The 20,616-nt window shown below is 39.7% G+C and overlaps 1 protein-coding gene across 2 annotated transcripts in view; it reads left to right on the forward strand.

The window, feature by feature from the left end:
- LOC136108748 (uncharacterized) overlaps positions 1-20,616 on the forward strand; it is a 91,891-nt gene that overhangs the window by 57,059 nt on the left and 14,216 nt on the right. The window contains exons 41-60 of one of the 2 annotated variants that reach the window (XM_071815258.1): positions 281-358; positions 1,552-1,908; positions 2,455-2,811; positions 3,848-4,198; positions 5,085-5,216; positions 6,132-6,281; positions 6,730-6,846; positions 7,300-7,473; positions 8,161-8,368; positions 9,573-9,739; positions 11,071-11,183; positions 12,229-12,307; positions 12,926-13,063; positions 13,781-13,943; positions 15,279-15,400; positions 16,311-16,451; positions 17,450-17,563; positions 17,957-18,085; positions 18,570-18,731; positions 19,811-19,975. In XM_071815258.1, coding sequence (XP_071671359.1) covers positions 281-358; positions 1,552-1,908; positions 2,455-2,811; positions 3,848-4,198; positions 5,085-5,216; positions 6,132-6,281; positions 6,730-6,846; positions 7,300-7,473; positions 8,161-8,368; positions 9,573-9,739; positions 11,071-11,183; positions 12,229-12,307; positions 12,926-13,063; positions 13,781-13,943; positions 15,279-15,400; positions 16,311-16,451; positions 17,450-17,563; positions 17,957-18,085; positions 18,570-18,731; positions 19,811-19,975 — 3,417 coding nt within the window. The remainder of the gene's footprint in view (positions 1-280; positions 359-1,551; positions 1,909-2,454; positions 2,812-3,847; positions 4,199-5,084; positions 5,217-6,131; positions 6,282-6,729; positions 6,847-7,299; positions 7,474-8,160; positions 8,369-9,572; positions 9,740-11,070; positions 11,184-12,228; positions 12,308-12,925; positions 13,064-13,780; positions 13,944-15,278; positions 15,401-16,310; positions 16,452-17,449; positions 17,564-17,956; positions 18,086-18,569; positions 18,732-19,810; positions 19,976-20,616) is intronic. The other variant, XM_071815257.1, reaches the window with a different exon arrangement.

Consider the following 20,616-nt stretch of genomic DNA (forward strand, 5'->3'; position numbering starts at 1 on the left):
TAGTTCTGTCTAGCAAGTAACAGTTTTCTACTATTTGAAGGTATTTTTCTGTCTAATAATATTTTGGCGTGAAAATGCATGAATAGAGACATGATTTAACCTCAGATCCACTAAACTGTTCAGCTTTTTGAAACTGTTCTCTAACCTTAAATCTTAAAGCTACATTTTAGTATCATCGTGCTTTTTTTCCTGAAAGCAGCCTTTTAGCTCACTCCTTTGGATTTTAGTCCTCTCTGATTTTCTTCATGCTCTGAATGTGCTTCGTTGATAATGCCAACAGGTTGCTTGCAATGGAGAATCTGCTAATGAACAACTTTCTGGCCTTTGCAATGGAGCAATTACATTTCACCATTTTGAGGTACTGACTTAATTTGTGAACTCTGCTGTCAACAACACACTGTCTTAACTGCTACTAAGGGAATCTGAGTACTGAGAGTTGTCAGAGATGTAGAAATGGATTTGAGTTAGCTGGATGTTTTGCACATACTTTCAGATATTTTCACCCCCTTAATAGTCACAGATTCAAACAGGTCAGATTAGTTCTCCATCAAAAACTGTACAAGTCCATGGGGAGAGTTGCACTCAGGTTTACCATCGCGCAGGGATTGCTTATTCTGAATCAGAATTACCAACAAACTTGCGTTCAAGTGCTACAGATTTACATCTTCAGTGCACAGCTGTGCACCAAGTGCAGAATGCAAAGCAGAGGTAGGGGATGCTTATGGGCCCAACAGGTGCAACATCAGGAGATAAGAGGTGTGCACCAGGCAGAAGGCAAGAGTCACGCTAATATTTCTAGCTGAAGTCTCCAAACCGTTATTTTCTACCAGTGAGAACTCTGTATAAATGGTCTTGTTCTGTTATTATACAGCCAACCTGATATGAACTGGACAAGGGAGCATGGGAGGCACAAGCTGAGAATTTAATGGTTTACTTCCTACTCTATTTTCTACTCTTTCTAGCTAACAACTTGTTTGTGAAAGTCCCTGTGGCTATTGAACTGTTTGAGAAGGTAAACTTTATAGTCTGGTGTATTCTTAAGAACGTGTTAAAAACATCTTCTGTGAGTGACATTACAGAAGATGACATTTGTCTCTAGAAAGACAGTAATCACAGTGACTCTGATTCCCACGTATGTTCTAATAATGACAACAGACAAAATGCATTCTGGTTCTTCCCTCATGTAATATGGGTACAATATGAGGTCTGAGGGGAACTGGACACATTCTCACAGAGCTAGAGCTTGATATACAAAAACCAGAAGTGATGATAGCAGAAGCAATAGCAGCTGATTTTTGTGGTATTAGTAATTGCTCTAATGGAGTTTTGAAGTTGAGGCTTTCTCCTGCCATTTTTATTATGGAACTCCAAAATAGATATTGTAGGCCATCTCTCCTTTTGTTTAGACATTGATAAGTATGTAGGACAAACACAAAAGGTGTCAGGGTAGTAGGGAACTAGTTCTCTTTTAGTAACATGAGCATTTAAGGACAGTATATGGCCTGATAGGAAAAAAAAACCTTGACAACAGTTTTTCCTTAATTTTTTCAGACTCCAGCAAGAGTTTCACTGAATGGGTCGATGTTTACTGGCAACTTTACTGTCACCTTCTTTGGACACGTTTCTTTTCATGCCATGTTTGCCTGCCTGCAGCTCCATGCCACCGCTAACGTCCAGCCTCATTTAGAACTTGATTTCCAGCATTCCTGGCCTTGGCTTCAGTCTCTGGGAATTGCCAGAGAGAACCAGGTGAAGGTGTCAGCTGTGACAAGTGACAAGTATAAGGGTGTGCTGGGTGTTGTCCTTGGGCCTTGCAGTTTGAAAGCTGATGGAGAAGTGAGCCTGGCATGGAATAAAACAGCTACGGAATGGGTACTTACTGTTAGGAACAAGTGCGCCAGTCTAGAGGTAAGCCTGGCTTGTTTTCTATACAGCATCATAGCCTGTGTGTTTCAGATCATTAGGAAAGGACAGGTTTGGTCATTGAAGTTGTTCTGATGGAGGAATGAGCAGAGACCACTGGCAGAGGGAGTGTGTTTGAAGATGAAAATTTGGAATAATATGATGGTAGATGTTACTGCCATTTCCATGAAATAGTTGCTTAACTATAGCTTTTTAATTAAAATAAACTTTAGTCCTAGAATCTAATGAAAAGAATGTCCTTTCTATTAGAAATTTTGGAGGTTTTCTTTGGGGTTACAACTTTTTTCTTCTACACTACTCAAAAAAAGGCTCTTGTAGGATTTTTTTTTTTTTTTCCCCCATTTTTGGTTTCTTTTTATGATCAGTTTCTATTTATGATTCCTCTGTGAAACCAACTGTTTTGTATGGTCCTTTCCAAAAGCATTTTAGTTCAGAAAGAAGAAATGCTTTCTCATTAATTAGAAAATAAAAATGAGGAAGACAGCTGCTTTACCTTGCGTTCTTTAAATAGTATCATCTTTTCTGTTGCAGAGGATGGGACTGCCTCAATATGCAGCCTTTGGGGGCTCATTTCAGCAGAACATCTGCAATGTTGGCTTGTTGATGAACCTCCAGTGTGATGGCAGAACAGCTGATGTGCAGATAGAGGCTGCCTGCGAACAGGAGTACACACTCCAAGGGACGCTCAGGCACTCGGTTCCCTGGCTGAGTCAGCTTGGGCTGCCTTTGGAAAACTCTGTCCTGTTCTCTGCAGCCACAGACTCCACCACTCAGTGTGTTTTGTTGCTGCAGGCTGGCAAATGCAAACTCAAGGCTAGAGGAGATCTGTATATTCAGAATAAAGCTGAGTGGACACTGGAAACAGAAACAGAATGTCAGCTTCTGCAGGTAGCTCTTGCGGGCTTTTAAAGAGATATTTGGCATCAAATGCAGGCCATAGAGGGTTTTAGCTAAAGTACCAATGTCTGAGTGTTGGAAAGCAGCTCTAAAGACACAGCTGTCGTACAGCATTGGCAAAGAAAGTGTCTCATGTAGGCTGGGATTAGTTCAGTCATTGCTGCTTGTTGCCTTCACAGACCAAGACTGCCCTCTAAGGCTGAAAAGTGGTTTTAGTCTGAACTATTTTCAAAATATATATTCTCTGGTCTGTCTTTTTTATCAAGTAGAACTTTTGAAATGTCCCCGTTTTTTTCCATCTAGCCTCACTGACTTCATTTAAAAGAATGATTGTTGTGGATTTAGGGATGATTTCCGGATGTTTGTAGGCATTTATGTTTTGCTTTCAACTCCTCAGCTTTAGCTTCTTCAGCTACAAAGCAGCAACAGGAAAACAAAAATGACCAGAAAGTGTGTGTTATCCATAGTGAAGAGGGAATGAAAGCCACTTAAAATATTTAAAATAGTAGATTTTTCAGTATTTTTACAAATACTTTAAAAGAATGAGATGGTACATTTAATTTGGGATGTTGCACAAGACAAGCTTGAAATTTTAATATTAAAAAAACAATCCTGACAACACCAGGTGGAAGAATATCTGTTAGGCCTATTCTTTTTTGTAGGTTAGTTTGTTTGAAAATTGAGATTGGTCTGGTCTGAATGAAGAAGAGGATATTCAGTAAACTTTGCCACTCTAGAGAAATAGGCATTTTATATTTTTGTAAACTTAAAACTTCATATAGGTACGGAAGTTGTAAATTCTGCGGGGCAGTCCTAAGATCTTCCCTCAGACCTTATTCAAGCAAAATTGCCATCTTACCATTGGGAAGGAGAAAAATGGCAGTGCAGATATCATAGGTTTTGTCTCTGATATCGTAACATAGAATCTCCTTTCTGGTATGCTAAAGGGAGGAGAAAAAAGACTCAATACTGACTTATCTTAAAGTGTAAGCATAATCCAAAGGTGTTTTTTTTTAAATCTTGGTAGGATCTCAGTATTCCAACTCAGTCACGGCTCACAGGATCTTTTCAGGAAGACAGTTGCCGAGCAGAAATTCTCTGTGTCCTTGAAACAGAAGGCAAGACTGCCCGTCTTGAAGGGAGAGCGGAGTGCAAGCCAAAGATCACGCTGGAAATGCAATTCAGGCATGAGCTCCCTCAACTGAAGGACATCCCAAGGGAAAACGAGCTGTCCATCACTGCACAAAACCAGTTGAAATATCAGATCGGAATAGGAATGAAATCGGGCGCTTGTGAGCTTCAAATGAACGGGGACTTTGACCCTGAAAAGAAGCTTGAGTGGAAAATGTTTATAGAAAACAAATGCCAAACCATTCAGGTATTGGAAGGAATATTTTTTCGCTTTACTCTTGAATTTATACATCTAAGCCAGGATCTTTACACCTGCTAAAGTCAAAAGAAAATAGTCTAATGACTTCAATGAAGAAAAACATTCTCCGTTTAATGTTACATTGTACTTTTGCAGTCAGTCATTCATTGTATTTTTGTACGGTATAAGCCAGATTTTCTATGAATCAGTACCTACAGTTAGTGGACTTGCTTGCACTAGCTCTAATGTATATTTTTAAAAGCATGGCTGAGAAATCTGCAGGGTTTTAATATTCAGAAATAATGAATATTCACATGAACGTGTCATCATTTGCAGTCTGGTCTCGTTTCCGCCTTTCCTGTATAGACAGGAATGGAAAGGAGAGCAGAAGTGTACGGGAAGTTTGAGAGAGATGTTATCACAGAATGATCTGTCCATTCAGTGTGCAAGCCAGGGTAAATCTGTATATACAAAGACAAGATTCACCCACCTTCTTCCAAAAACAAAGCTGCCATAATGAACCTATGTATACGGTCTGCTTTCACTGGATTTATGGATGCTTTGGGCCACTGGAGCAATGCCAAGCATTGAAAATTATTAATAATTGACTTTTCACTTAGGCAGAAAGAGCTGACATGTTGTCCTGTGTTCTGTTTATGCTGGCTCACTTATCAAAAATATGCCAGGCATTATCAAAAAAGACAAGATGTATAAAATGTAATAAAAAGCTGTCAAGATTTCTGAAACATCCTATAGGATACGCTGGCTGATGTACCAGATGTACACCTAGGTGCTATTAGAGCTACTTATTAGGAATAATGAAGTTCCAGATGTATAGTTTATCTGACCTGTGGGTAAGTGTATAAGTGGTGAATTTATTGTTTTTCTTGGGCAGGATCTTGGGGCACCAGTAAAAATTGCTGGTTCAGGCTATGTTTTGATGGATAAAATGAACCTAGATTCCCAGACATTGATCACTGTTGATGAAAGTAAATTACAAGGACTCCTTATACTAAAAGTCACTGATGTAAGTATCCTGCAGACTGTTAGACTGCATGTAGAAGTACTGAGTGACATACTCTAAACTGTCCTATTGGAAACAAATAGACAAGCTTTAGTAGTAGATGCCAGAATAAAGTCTTGAAAAATCTGGCACCTGTAATGTGCAGTAAAGCAGATATATAGGTTAATAGAATACAGGCTGTGGCACTTCCTGAATAATTTCCTTGTTGTGCTCTTTCTGTGTATATATTTATTTTTATTTATGTTGTACTATTTGATGGTTCTTATGTGGCAAATGTGACAAGACAAGCAAACCCAGAAATGCTGATCTCACTCCAGGTACTCCAATATAACACTCTTCATTCATCCTGAAAGCATACAGCAATGCACAAGAAGAAAGATGATGTGATTTGTAGAGTCATCACTGTGATTTACATTGCAAAATAATAGGCAGCGGTTAATTGGGACGCTGCTGTTTGTTCCTGCAGTAAAACAACAGCACAAGAAGGGCTGTGAATCTCTTGCTTCCCTGTTGACAATTGCAAGTTTGGCTTCTCTGGTTGTCAGTGGGGGAGAGCAGAGTACACACACAAGTATCTTCTTCTGTGTGATCATTGACTTTCTTGACATAACCAGTAATTTCTGTGTATTTCTGTTTTGTCAAGAAACAGAATACTAGTGAGTTTTTTTTCCACCAGAGAGAAACATTTACACTCTTTTCCCTCTTAGCTGAAATAAATATATTTTTTTAATCTTATCTGTTAGGCTTAATTTTTTTATCTCTTTCCTGGTATAACTTCCCTAAGTTCATTGTGATTGGTTTTTATTAGTATTAAATGTAGGACAGACAGGTTTGCTAAATGTCTGGTTTGAGCGGTGTATTGTGGCAAGCTTTGGGTTCTACACACACTTTGCTAAATATGCTGTGAAATATTAACAGGAAAGACAAGAGCTGGATGCGGTGCTAACCCATAATATTCAAGGAGCTGCTGACATTGGCATTCCCATGAGGTTGTTAGTTGATGTTGTATCAGAAAAAACCAGCGACTTATATAAGAGACTTATTCACTTCTGTGTGAACAGCAAGCAGGTAAGTGTCTCCTTCGTGTTAGTGAGATGTGAGCTGAATGATTTGATAAATACTGTTTCTTCAGTTGAAACAGTTGTGTATGAGGAATACTCTGCAGCAGCTGGTTTGGTTTTAAAAGTCTTGACTAAATGAAGGCAGTATCCTTCAGCCTCTCCTGTGCAATTGCTTCTAGAAATAAATTTGACATCAGCAATGATCCATGACTCCTGTTTGCAAACTGTATCAAACCTTTCTTAGCACGTATCTTCATTTGGTGGAGCGTATTCCCTATTACAGTACAAAGTTGTGACTTATAAAAATTAGACAATTCTTCACCGTAAATTTTTCATAGTTTTCATAGTCTTACTCTAATGTGTCGTTAGTACAATAATTACAATTAATCAGAGCAGTCTCAGTATCAGAGATGTGCCGCAGTTAACTTTTGTCATATTTTATTTGGACTGAACAGATTACAGAAGAACTGAGCTTTGTCCAGAAGTTGGATGTTGTGTCTCTTAACTACAAACTTACTCATAACATAGAGGCACTGAAGACTTTGCAAATAAAAGACAGGATTGAGTTGCAGGTAAGTTATCAGACAAGCAGGGAGACATGAATCCTGCCGGAAATCACACCGTGATGGAAGCAGAAGCTGTAGAAGTCAGATGGCAAAGAAAATAAAGTGTAGATGTGACTTTGTGCATTTGCTATTTAGGTGGAATTTTTGCCTCACTGTCAAGGAGGGTAGAATTTTATTCATTCAGTTGTTAACTTTGGCATCTTTATCATCTTTTCTGTGATGCCATCATGCATAAGATCATAGCACAGCTTTCAGAGTTGCTTCATAATACTGCGTAATACTTCATAATATCGCATTTAAAAATAAGACATCTGTAACTGTGTTGTGTTATAAAATTATACAAGATTAATTTTTTTGACACATCTTTGAGATGATAGTGCCTGAAGCAATGAAAGAACCCTAACAGGAGCTTTGCCTTTACAAAGCTGCATTTTCACAATTTACCTTTGTTGCACACAGGCCATCTTGATCCTGAAAGTGATCAAGAGCTTTAGTATGAAAGTGCATTATGGTGCTCACCTAACAGTTCTTGAAGGACAAATCCAGGAGTTTGAAACAAGCACCAACATAACCGGGAATTTCCATCATACTTGGCCGTGGCTGCTACAAACCAGAGTCCCATCATCTTTACAGGTAGTTTCATTCTTCTTTTTTTTTTTTTTTAATTAAAATTATTGTCCTTTATTACAATGTAATAGCCCATGGCTTGAATGAAAACTACTGTTTTCTAAGGTACAGAATGGAAGCTGAGATTTTTTTGATATTTCAAAACTATGGATGGCTAAAATCTGAACTAGTGAAATGGGAAATTTCTTTTTGACTGTTTTCTGGACCAGATTATTCCATGCTGCTCAGTGTTAGTACAGTGTGTATTGATATAACTCTGCAGGAGAATAGTTTCAGCATGTTGTATCAAGAATTGGAATATTGCTCTTATGTTCTTCAGTGAGAATTTTATGCTTAAAGAAGTACTTCTCCAAGTGCTTTTTCAGGGAAGTGTTGGTGTACCTACTATCTAGTAAATACTGGGCAGTATGCATGGGTCAAGGATCCTTTATATAGAGGGAGTCATGTTTTTGTGGGATAAAAGAGAACCTAATGAGAATTTGACATAAATCCATGAGGCTGGTGTGGTTTGAAATTCATTCCATTGAATGGACTTCATACTGGAAAAGTCATAGATGATTAATGAAAGGCTAAGATATTTTGTTAATGGATAGATTTTTGCTGTAAGTATAGACTAGAGAGAACTTCCACTTCCATTTTTCTTCTGTTTTAAAATGTCATTTCAAGAACTCCTATCTACGTGTCATTTTTCAGATTAATGTGGTTTTTCAAGGGAGAAACGCTACTCAAGAAAGATACATGCACATTGCAGCTGGAGAAACATCAATCACGTACACAATCAACTCCTACGATGTTGGTCACCAAGTGGATATCTTTTGCCGAAGTGTCCACAGCAGCGAGGCACTGCAGGCGTCTGGCTACCCCAAGGCGATCAACCTGCTTCTCCATTTACAGAAATCAGGTGCGTACCTGCCATTCCTTGCCAGGTTCTTGCTATATAATAACTCTTTGAGGATGTTTCAACTATTCTTTCAACAGCTTCAAACTGACTAAGATTTGCTGACAGTAACTAAAAAGGGGCTTTTTCTTTTATGTAAGTAAAATTGTCATTCTTAAACTACATCTGTTATTTTACATTTGTTTTTTTAATTCCAGGAAAGATCTCATGTGGTAACACCTGGTAAAACAAGTTATCCCCAAGATACTTAGCTGCAGAAAATAAGATTCCAATATCACACAAAAGACCTTGTTACAGAGCACAAAAAATGTGAATTCCTGTTTTGTTTAAAGTGGGCTTTGAAATTAATTCTAAATGGCTTTTGTTGTTTAAAGTGTGGAGAGGAGACAGACACATCCTGCATAAGCCAGTCTGTCCTCGAAGCTTGCCCTGACGTAAATCCTACCTGCACATCTCTCAACTGCAGATTTACATTGTGCCCACACAGGAGCATATTCATGTTGAAAAAAACCCCAACAACTGTGAGAGCACCAAAGGGTAGGAATTACGGAGGTGGGCAAGCACTGAATCAATAATAATGTTAGTGGCACCATCTCTTCACCTATTCTGAAAAAAGCAACAGGACAACAGTTGGCTTTTCAGGCTTTCAGTGACAGTGGTCACAGTATGGTTGCAGACATGTCTGGAATTTTGTCTTCTCCATAAAGAATTTTGGGCTTTCACATCTCTTATCTCATTTTTATCTCTTAGCAGTCTGTATTTATTTTTTTTTTAATATGAAAAGCTGGTAGGAAAGTGGGGGAGAGGCTTTCAAGTAATGTTTGAGTGGTGTTGGTCTGCTGGAGCTGGAACAGAAGGCGTCACGAGAGGTCAGAACAGCTCAGAGCTCTTCTCTAGAAGACGTGGCTACTCTTGCCGAGTGCTGCAGTTGGCTGTACAAGCTCATCCGCTCTAGCTGCAAAACCACGTTACTGTTGGGAGCTCGCTTGTCACTTGTACGTGGGTACACAAGCTCTGTTAACTTAAGACTTCGTATGTTCAAGGACTCCACCATCCACAGGCCAAAGTGCTTGTCATTCTGAATAGATGACTTTGTCACAATGAATGTCTCAAACCAAAAACTGGCTGGATTGATTTTATGTAGGCAGTACTGAAATACCTTAAAATGAGCCCCTCAAAATGGCATTATTTTATTCTTGTTATTTAGAAAACAAAGCCAAGACTACCTGTGAAATCCAATATGATGACAAAGATATAACTGTGACTATGGATGTTGACACAGACTTTCAACTCAACGGTTTATTTGAATTCGTGGCAGAGGTGAAGCACTCAATATCACTGCTCCATCATCTGGGACTTCCCTTCTTTCTTAAGGTAGGTAATAAACCACAGATCTTTTGTTGTGCTTTGATTAGAGCTTTTATCTGAATACACTAGTGTAAATCCAGAGTGCTTCCAGCAGCCTCACTGAAATTACTCCAGGTTAATACAGGTGCAGATGAGAGGTGATTTGGTACAGTTTAACTGAATCCTTGTTTGACTTAAATATGCAGCTAATGGTCTGTTTCCAAGGAAACTGAGCAGGTATTTCAGGATTAATCACTTCAGAACAATAGATTTACCATCACTTCCTGGCTGATATGCCTTACTAAGACTTTTGGTAGAAAACAGCTATCCTTTATACCTAGGGAATTCCTAGGCTTGGTTAAAGCATTTGTGGCATAGATACCTAAAAAGTTTTGGTGTTGAATAAGCAGAAATAGATTTGTATTCCAAACTGCTTGATAGGATCAGCAAAAGCTGTACCTGCTCTTCGCTTGGGAGAAAGAAGTATCAGTTGAAATGTCTCCCTCCCTTTTGGAGGGTAGTACAGCACATCCAACTCATCCATCGCCTTCTCTTCAGATAAGAGGCTAAGTAGCTAGGATACAAGATTAAAGACTTTTCTGAAAACAAACATTAGTTTAATATCCAACCTGCATATTAAGTGTGTTTCAAGAGAATATTCAATGCCAACATTTTATTGAAATATATTAGATATATCCCCTACTTCTTCCCCCTCAATCTTTTGTGAAATGTCTTTCATCCTCTAAATGTTTGAGTGAAAAACAAATTAAAACAGAGATAGTTATTCTTTTGGTGCCTTGTCTCATGTGTAAGGTATGTGTGTAGTCATGGGACATCAGAAATCACTGTTCCCACAGACTTTGTCAAACACACCATGTGTTGATATTTAAGTGTGGTGCTTATCTTCCCCAGAGGGATTCTTTAGCAGTTTCAGGATAAACCTGTAGATGAGCTCCCAGCTACAGGAGGAAGAAAATACCCTGGAGTAAAAGATTTGTGGAGCTCCGTTTCATCAAAACCAAGAAGGAAAGGCAGTATCTTTACAGTATATGAAAAAGAAGAGTGAAGGAGACATAAACAAGAACCTGTGCCTCTAGGCTTAAATCAGATAAGGATACACTGAAAGTAAGGCTAATCTTTGTCAATAATGCAAGTGACTATGGAAACTCACAGGAAAAAAAAAAAAAGGCAACTCTTGATGCTTTTGATTTAGGTCTAGAAAGCATCTAGAAGGCCTGTATGGATGATAAACTTCAGTCAAGATGCTGGTTTTAAGTCAGTCAAGCGACTGTGCTCAGTTTAGGTGAAATGCTGAGTAGCAGCTACGGCATGTGATTTGTTTATTTCCTCCCCCCCAGATGACAATTCAAGAAGTGCTGACTGAAAATGAACTTGAAGGAGCTCTGAGGCTGACCTGGGAACAGAACACGAACTTCTCCTTTGTCATCAGCAGGAAAAAAGATCATCAGGGGTAAGAGGGTCATTGTGAGCTCTTCAAAATTGTCATTAGGCCACTCTGATTCTGTGGAAAACATTATGGGTTTAGTCACCAAAGCACTGGTGAAATGGATAACAAATGTTTGATAAAGTGAATAGTCACACCAAACAGTCCCTACACCTTGGGAAGTTCATGAAGGGCTGCAGAGAGATTCCCCTCCTCCCAGCTTGGGCATGCTTGGCTTTTTGCCTGACCCCACAGCACCGGAGCAGCAGTGAAATAATCCATAAAACTCTAGGAAGACAAGTACTTAAAAATATACCTTAACATGACATAACTGTTTAAATCTTAGTACAGTGTTTTGGCACAGCTGAACCTTGTAAAATGATGGAGACTCACTCAATTTTCTAAGCTGATATCAGTGTGGCTGTATCTTCTGTGCTATTTTCTCTGTTTTTCTTCTGCCTTCTAAAAATTTTCAAAGTTCTTTGAAGAAACGAAGAATGAATCAAGTAATTCTTTACTTCAAAAGTGTCTGAACAGAAATATTTGGTATACCTTACAAACAAAACTGTAGCCTTTTAAGGGTGTTTAAGAGGCATAATATTTTCAACCTTGGAGTATTCAGATATTTCTTAAGTTTCTAGAAAAAGACCTTTGCACTGAAAAGTCATGTAGGTTGAACTTGCTATGAATTCTGAATTCTAAGTCTGGAAGCCATGACAATGCTTGCAAAGTCAGATTCCAAAATACCTATCACATTTTTTTAAAAGCTAACGCATTTCCTATGGCTACTAAATGACCAGCTGAAGTAATTTCTGGTCCACTGGGCCACATTCGTCCCGGGGTGCATGCACAGGCTTTCCATGGAGGTCAGAGGTGGCTCTGCTGTTTGTTCTCCTTTACCTTTGTGTGAATGCATCAAATAATGTGGGCTGGGTGAGCGTGCAGTGGGAGTTACTGCAGTTTGTAACTCTAAAGCTGTGGCAGACTCTGAGATTTCTCGGATAACTTGTGCCGTCACTGAGAGTGGACTTGATGAAATACTGTTGAACAAAAGTGTATTTCTTCCCTCTAGCGAAGAGGTGAATATAAAAGCACTCCAGACTCATCCCTTCCTACAGCACTTCCCCAGTGCAGCAGAACTCTCTTCTAAGGTAACCGTCTGCAAGTTATCATCACATACATCATTGCAAATTAGACTTGTTTAGTATTTTAGGAATCAAGCTGCATTATTTCTAGTACTAGTATCTCTGACCTTGTTGTTGTTATTGAGGATGTTCATGTTTTCAAAGATGCTAATAGTCTCAACCTACTGGAAAGGATTTATTCCATTTGACTCTGCATTAATTGTGACTTCTAGTAGATGCCTCTCAGGAATGGTTTTTATTATTCTGGCTACTAAGAAAAGAGAGACTGGGCAGAAATCGGTTCTGGATATTGGCTGTTTGCAGTGCAGAAATACCCAACAGCAAGGATATGCAAGGAAGATGAATGGGGTTATTTGTCAGTTAAATGCAGCACAGTTAATCCTGCTCATGTAAAAACTAATTTCTTATGTGTGTTATTCAGTTTATGCTGTTTTGTAGCCATGCCTTCTATAATGTGAACGTAAGGGAAAATCAGATTCCTCAGGACCAAAATCAGATTCCTCAGGACCATAATCTAACATGCTGTACAAAGAATGTGAGCGCAATAATTATTTTATCTTTCTCTCTCTTTTATTTCTTCTTCTTTTTTAAAAAAATAATTTTATTCTATGGAAACTTGGAAAGGTAAATTATGATATGAGTGAAGCAAAAGGCAAACTCTTCCTCAGGATGGAAAAGAGGGATTTCAATGTGACAGCCAAGCTAACTCTCACTGGAAACAGCTACACTAATGTCATTGAGATAATCCAGACCATGTCCCAGGTTGGTATCACCAGCTCAGACAGCAAAAGCTGTGACATTTCTGGAGCACGGCTGTGACATTTCTAGAGCACGGCGCTGAGGGTGGTGGCTGCCGGACAGTGAAGGTCAAATGCAGCCCGAGTCACTGTGAGGTGCTTAGCCCTTGATTTCTCCAGTAGTGTGAGCAAACATTTGACTCTACATTAGTTGGATGTCCAATGGTATAAACTGCTTGGTTTGCTCCTATAGACAAAACACATATATAAGAAATAAATAATATATTACAAACTGGCCAATTACCAATTTTTATTATGCAGGTACCACACATAATGGTTTTTCTAAATCAGGAGGATGTCACAAATAGATACTGTTGTTTGAGCTATCTGCTGGATTTATTCTGTTACAGTGGGGCTCTTGATGTTGTAAGAATTATTCAATGGCATAGAGAAACAGAAAATCAAAATATATAATAAGGAAAGACTAGTGTAAAGGGGATACTAATTTTTGTATCTATGTTCCATTATGTGTAATGACTTACTGTAGAAATGAAGTCAAGTAGAAACAAATTGCTGCTTGTACAAAAGCAGTGGGCTTTAGGGTATCATTGTACTCTACCTTTTATAAATGCATTTCTAAAGCTAGATCCCATAGGACTTTACAGTATCAAAATTACACGCTTAGGTTTTAAACTTTCCAGACAACTTGGGATTTAATATGTTCGCCCTCTTTTGTTTTTAGTTAAAAATTCTTCCAAGGCAGCTTGTGTTCCTGACGGTTTACCAGAGAGGCAACAGAACACGTTCGCTGAGGCACATCGCTCTGTGGGACGGCAAAGAGCTGAAGGTCACAGGCACTTACACTGGGCTCTTCCCAAGGCTGCTCGGAGGTCATGATGTTCAGGGTGGGTTTCTCAAGTCTTTTGCCAGTGTTGATAGCAGACTAGAAAATAAACTAAACCACATAAATCTGATTTCAAAATGTATATTCAAATGGATTCAATCCAGGCCTTCTAAGATCTTATTTGCTTTAAAATCATGATGACTCTGGCTGTTAGAAACATCCATTTCAGAACACTGTTTCTGCTTTCTGGACATGGAATGTAAAGCTTAAATAAACTTCAGTAGTGCCAGGGAAAAGTTTGGCCAGAGTGAAGTCATCAACAAATTAAAATGTCCAGTGTTATTTTACAACAAATTTCAGAAGTGTTCTGGATTATAGGAAACATTTGGGTTTATTTTTATTTTTGCTTCTGAGTATTTTAATGAAGAGCAAAGGAAACCTAGGAACTAGTTTTGGACTAGACACCATTGGTAAACAGAGAGCTCAAGTATTGTGGCTACTTTCTTTCTAGGCACAGTGCTGGGATCCTGGCTGGGAGGGATTCAGCCTCACACACCCAGTAACCCCTGGTCAGGGTGGCTCACAATAAATGCAAACCTCTCACAGTTGATAGAAGGAACGGGTTTTGAGGTGACCCACATACAGATTTGTCCTTCAGTCACTGCACCAGACGTATAAACAGACACATCCCACAAATAACATTTTTTCTGAATGTTGCCCAAATATCCCTTTGAATTTGGAGTATAAAAACATTTTGGTTTAAGTTCATTTTTGTGGGGTTTTTTTTGTGTTGTTTTTATTTTTTTTTCCTGTTTTCTTCTTCCTTTGTATGTTTTTGCCCCTCCTGGATTTAATTTTATTTTTCGTTATTTTAATGTCACCCATTTCTGAGGTTTTTTTCAAAAACCCTAGTAAATTCTGTTACTCTGCTGCACTGGGTACTGCAGGGAGCTCTGGTGATGCCGGCTGCCAGCTTGAGGTGCTAAACCCTTATTTTAAGGCTGCATTATCTGAAAATAACTGCATACACTTATGTGAGAGTTGTAAGCTGTTCCTCTTCTAGTGCAGGGTTATCTCAGCTTCAGAAAGATTTTTTTTCCTGGATGTCTTGCTGGAAGTTGCTTTGGGTGTAGATATCAGTCTTTTGATCTTTGCAGGTGATTACTGTTTCCTGGGAAATAAAGGACTCCTGTTTTCCCTTACATTTCTTCATATTTGGCAGAAATCATCCCACTAAAGTCATTGTGGCTGTTGTGTGAGCAAAGAGAGTGTTTGCTCCGGGAAGCAGCAGTTGCCCTGCTGCCTGTGGGAGAACACGTCCTGTGCCCGCATCAGAAAGTGAACAGTCACGATTTGTGGTGGGGAAGACTCACTTGCTTTTTTTTTTCCCTTACAGTGGAACTGTTCCACCCTCTCTCCGTCCCTTTCCCGTGGCATTCCAGGGTCAACTTACACGTGAAACATTCGGCACGCAGTCACCGGGATGATCTTACTGTCGTCTGGAATGAGAAGGAGCAGGTACAGCAGCCCAGAGCAAATAATGTCAGGAGAATCACAAGAATTTCAAGTGGGGTTTTTTTGTTTGTTTTCTTTAAAAAAAAAAAAAGGCATTAAGCAAGCCAGGGAATTGAAGTAGGAGGTAAACTGTTCTCTTTGGATATACAAAATGTTATAATTATGAAAGATGAGCAGCCAGTATTCTTGTTTGAAGCATTTTCAGGCCATATGATTTGTTTTGTTGGCAGTGACCGCACATGTTGCTGCATAACCAAAGGCAATGGCCTATGGCTCAAAGCACCGGATAAAGGCCATTCCCAACACTCTCACAGACTCCAAGGCAGCTTTTGAGAGTAGATGGGAAGAATAAAGCAAAGGAAGAAATAAAATCTAAGAGAGATGAGTAAGTGTGAGGTTGAACAGGATGAAGAGCCTCCCTGTTGCACGGACGTGCTGTGTTTACCCACGCAGAAGTGACACATACCTGTGCTTTGCATTTTCAGCATTACTGATTCTGTTGAAGCTCTTTTGTATTTCATTCTTTCGTTCTCCTCTTTATTAGTGAGAATGACAACTTTGGCACAGTTTAAACCAGTTTTTATTTTTCTTTAAGTCAGCATTATTTTTTAAAAATAGCAGAAAATGACTAGGAGAACCTTGGTTAAATTGACCTCCAAATGTGGTTAAATAGCGAAGCTGTCCGACTTGAACTAACTCTGCTATCTTTGTATGTGTGTCTGAAATGCAGCACCTTGGCTGAGTATTGCATGTTTCTACGAATAAAGACAAAAGATGGTGTGTAAAATACGTTACCATGCAGAAACATCAATGTACCTGCAAAAAGAATTAGAATTTCTTAATTTCTTTGAAAAGTGCTAAAATTCCAACATTTACTTTAGAACTTCCTTTTGCATCTGTTGATATGCATCAGATATCAGTGTCATCTTCTCTGAAGTTTGGAAGAGACGGCACAAGGTTCAGAGCCACTGTTGCGCACCCCTTTAACTACACCCTGAAGCAACTGGAGGTCTGTGCCCTGTCAGAACAAAGAGGCAGGAAGTACAACCAGCAGGTGAGATCACGAAAAGGCTGCAAAATCCAAAGCTGTAGCACTGTATTTACTGTTAGTGTACCTTTCATCTCAAAGGACTGCAGAACCAGATACCGTCCTGAAAAATGTAAAGAGCACCAAGGGCTCCTTGTGTCCGAACCACCAGCGTTGTTTCCCTTTCTAAGCATAACTGTTGCTAGCTGGCAGTATCTGTCTGCACGTTTTAGCACTGACCTGTTTTGGATGGTAAGAAACCATAAGTGCACGGGCCAGCCTAGCAATGAGAATGTTAAAAATGTGGCAAATGTATTCTACAAAGTGATGAACAAACTCCCATTCCACAAAAATACTCCCATTTTTGGAGTATATAGGAAATTGCAACACAAGTGTGAAAATAAATGAGACTAGAAAGGCTTTAAAATACCATTGTGAGGTGCACTTGCAAAGCATGTATGAGAAAAAGAGGAAGAATTCCACAAACCATCCTTCAAGATCAAAGACTACAGAATATTTTCTGTCTGAAAATGCACTGCGTGCACCAGGCGCTCCAGCTGCTGGGGCCGGAGAGTTTCTGCTCAGTAATAAGCTGTGCAAACTGTGCCGTCTTCTGTTTGTTCATCCGGAGCCTTTTTGGTACTTAGTGGTGCCACAGAGTGCTCTCAGGGTGTTTCACTACGTAGTCAATGTGTCTCAAGTGTTGTATTCAGAGGAATTCTCTTGTAGTGTCATTATTCCACTGGTGTCGTTAATTGCTGTGCATGATAGACCCAGAGCAGCTTCCAGAGGAGATATCGGGACTTCTGTTGCCTTGGTTGTGAAAGTGCGGTTTCCCTGCATGTTTGCCTGAGGCCCTGAGCTTCCAGGCCGCCTGGAGTTCCATGGCTTGTGACATGGTTCTGTCCCAGGTTTAGTTCTTTTTCTCTCCACTGGGTGGGGATCGTTCTGCTCCATCACCCTGCGGGCTCTTCTGCTGGTTCTAGTCTTGCTTCCCTAGCCAAACCCTTCTCTTGTGGTTGCAGCTGCAGCTGGCAGGGAATGGCGGGCAGCCTGCGGACATCCGACTGACCCTGCAGGACAAGTCCAAGAGGGACGTCACCACCTGGGCTGGCTGTGTGACGCTCGCTTCGGGTCAGGTATGAGTCTTGAAGTCTAAGAAGGGATGGGTGTAGTGAGATTTCTGGGTTTGAATCTCACAGAATGATTTTTTCTGCACTTGTTATGATATAAAAACCTTTTACTTCAAGCCAACCTTCTCATGTCTCAGAGGAAGAAAAATACAAGCTGTGAAGAATTGTGTTTCGTGTTGCCACATCTGGTTGTATTTGGGATGCAGCTTTCCCTCAGGGCAGAATCGGCAACCCCTTAGGTTTCTCAACAGAGACTGAAGCAGTCTCTTATGGATATAGACCTTTCAGGGCTTCTCACAGACATGTAGTTTCACCCAGAACACGTACTTCTCTGCCACATGCCGAACACAGTTTTTAGAAAATTACTAATGTGTATGCCTTAATTTTTCCCTCTTCCAGCTTCACAGAGTGTTGAGTGTAGAACACGCGCACGCATGTGGGTCTCTAGAGCAAAGACCAGCATTGTTTAGTGAATATCTAGATCTGAACTGGGATGACAAAAAATTCAAACACAATCTAACATACGAGGTAAGAGAAGGTGGTTGTATCTGTTAACTCACCGTTTTTATGGGAGCTGTTCTTAATAATGGGAATTTGTTTAGTTTTTATATGTAAGTTTGAGTGGATTTTAAGAAGGCTCCTGTAGAGTGCCACTTTCTGTGAAATACCATTATTTCATTTTGCCTTTTACATATTTCTCTGCATAGGAATAAAGCTAAATGTAGCATAATTAAGAAAAAATGAATTCTTACAAACTAGAGGCCTCATTTATGCCCTAAATTTGGAAAACTGTGGAGTTAATTCTGTAGGACAGGGACCAGAAACTGCTGATAAGCCAAAACATTGTGAAGTGGAAATGCTACATTTTGGAAATGTTACATTAAAACCCTAAAGCTACCAGAATAAAAAAAGACAGAATGGGGACAGGATGGGGCTGAGAGCTGGGATGGGACCCAGAGGAGTGTCTGAGATTCTGTTGTCGTTTTAACTTTGTTTTCTTGGTTCATTGCAGAGAAATCACTTCTTGTATCCTGATAAATTTCAGTTAGAAGCTGTTCTGGAAAATATTTTCCTGACCTCATGCACCAAACAGAAGATTCTGGGTAAAACAGAAACAAACTACTCATCTTTCCTGGACTACTACGTGAGCTTGGAGTTCTGTGACCTTCCAAATGTAAGTCTCACATAAACACATTGAACCTACTTCACTTTAAATGTAATTACTGATTTGGAGACGCAGTTTTCCTCAGCTGCAACTTGTCACAAGAATTGCCATACTCTGTAACCTAAGGCACTGTAAAAAAACGGTGTCATTTGCCTGGCTGAGGCAGAAAGGTTGTGTTTGCCACTGTAGGATATTCTATAGGTCCTGTTAAAACCATAAACATTCCCCCTTCCTCCGTGTTCTTTCTTTCCTACTCCTCTCTCAAAGGTCTTTTAATTTCCTCTTCCTGGAGAATATGAAAACAGGCTCATAAGGGATCAAAAAGGAAACTAGAGAGGAATAGGAGTGCTTTCCTTCCCCTGTAGGTAAAAGTTCACTGGTTTTTATGGCTGCTCTGCTGTTAGTGATGGATTTTTGGACCTTAGCGTAACCTTCTAGTTGTCATTTATTTTTATATTATACACAGAAACCAAAGACCCATCCATTATCTTCCTTAGGTGCACATTGGACCCCCAAGTTGCCAATTAATATTAACAACAAACACAAAACATTGAACTTGTAGTAAATGTGGTCTCTTCCCAGTCCTCTGTGGCTATTACGCATCTCAGCTGAATTCCTCGTTTGCTGCCACACACCTTGTTAGCGATGGGCAACAGCAGCCCTATTTGATGCCAATGAACACTTTTCCCAGGACCAAGATGTGTCAGAGTCTGTTTATAATGCTAAAAATATACATGAGGTCACTCCAAAATCAGGTGCCTCTATATCCTTTTGGATCCTTTTCTTCAAAGGCATCCTTCAAAATGCCTGGCTGGAGTAGGTGGGAAGCGTAAGAACAGAGAAAAATGCACGTGTTTGAATAAAATATATTCCAGCTATTGTCACCGAAGATGCTTTGTTATACCCCAGAACCTGAAGCTGTAATGAAGACCGTACTGTGAGAAGGAGGATGTGCTGGTTTCTGAAAGTACATCGCTTCATTGTGTGATGTCATGAGAATGCTAACATTGTACAACCTCTCACTACTCTATGCAGAGCCTATTTCTTTGGAAGAATTAAGCTTTAATACCTTTTTTGTTCATACTTAGGTAATTGTTTTTTCTGGAAAACACCAGCTCAACAAAGATGACATCATTTTGCAATCGGAGGGCAGATTCCACCTTGCTGGCCATGGGAGAGATGAGGGCTGGGTTGGAGTATCCTTAAAAAACCAGAGCACAGCTGATGTGAAGAACTATTCTTTGGAAATTGAAGTGAGTTTTTCTTTTATTTTCGTGGCACTGGGTTTTGGGTTTTGTTTCTGAAGGCCTGATGCCATCTGTCCTCCAAACTGATCGGGTGCAGCCAGGAACTTTCAAACAGCAGGCAACACAAAATACTCCTGGTTTGTGTAGTTGTGTTTTCAAAGGAGCAGTTATGCAATGCACACGCAGCGTGATCAGGAGAGAAAGGAAGACACAACATTAGTTATCTGCAGAGCTCAGGGACAAATATCGTAACTGTGCATCAGCTGGAGTATATAGGTTTTAAGAGGCTGTGTGTTATAGCTCACCATCTTCAGCACCACTGCTCTGTTTGGTGAGGCGTGTGTTTTTACACCATAACAAAGGAAGAAAAAAGGAAACAGAATGTGGGACTCGCACAAAGCATCATTTGCCAGGAAAAAAGAATGGCCTTAAGAAGGGCACAGAACAGCTAATATGCTCATCCTGAGGCAAATCTCCTCCTTTTTCTCTCTCCCTCTATTTGCCATTTGCTCTTAAATTTCTGTGAAATGAATAAGGTGGAGGAGCTCATAGTGGCAACAGAGTGAGGCAGAAAACTAGTATGGTCAGCACCATCCAAACTCTTAATTAGGAGCAATGTGGGTGGTCAGTCATAATTAAATGAGACA

The sequence above is a fragment of the Patagioenas fasciata genome, chromosome 15, assembly GCF_037038585.1.
Source record: "Patagioenas fasciata isolate bPatFas1 chromosome 15, bPatFas1.hap1, whole genome shotgun sequence".
NCBI classification, from domain to species: Eukaryota; Metazoa; Chordata; class Aves; order Columbiformes; family Columbidae; genus Patagioenas; species Patagioenas fasciata.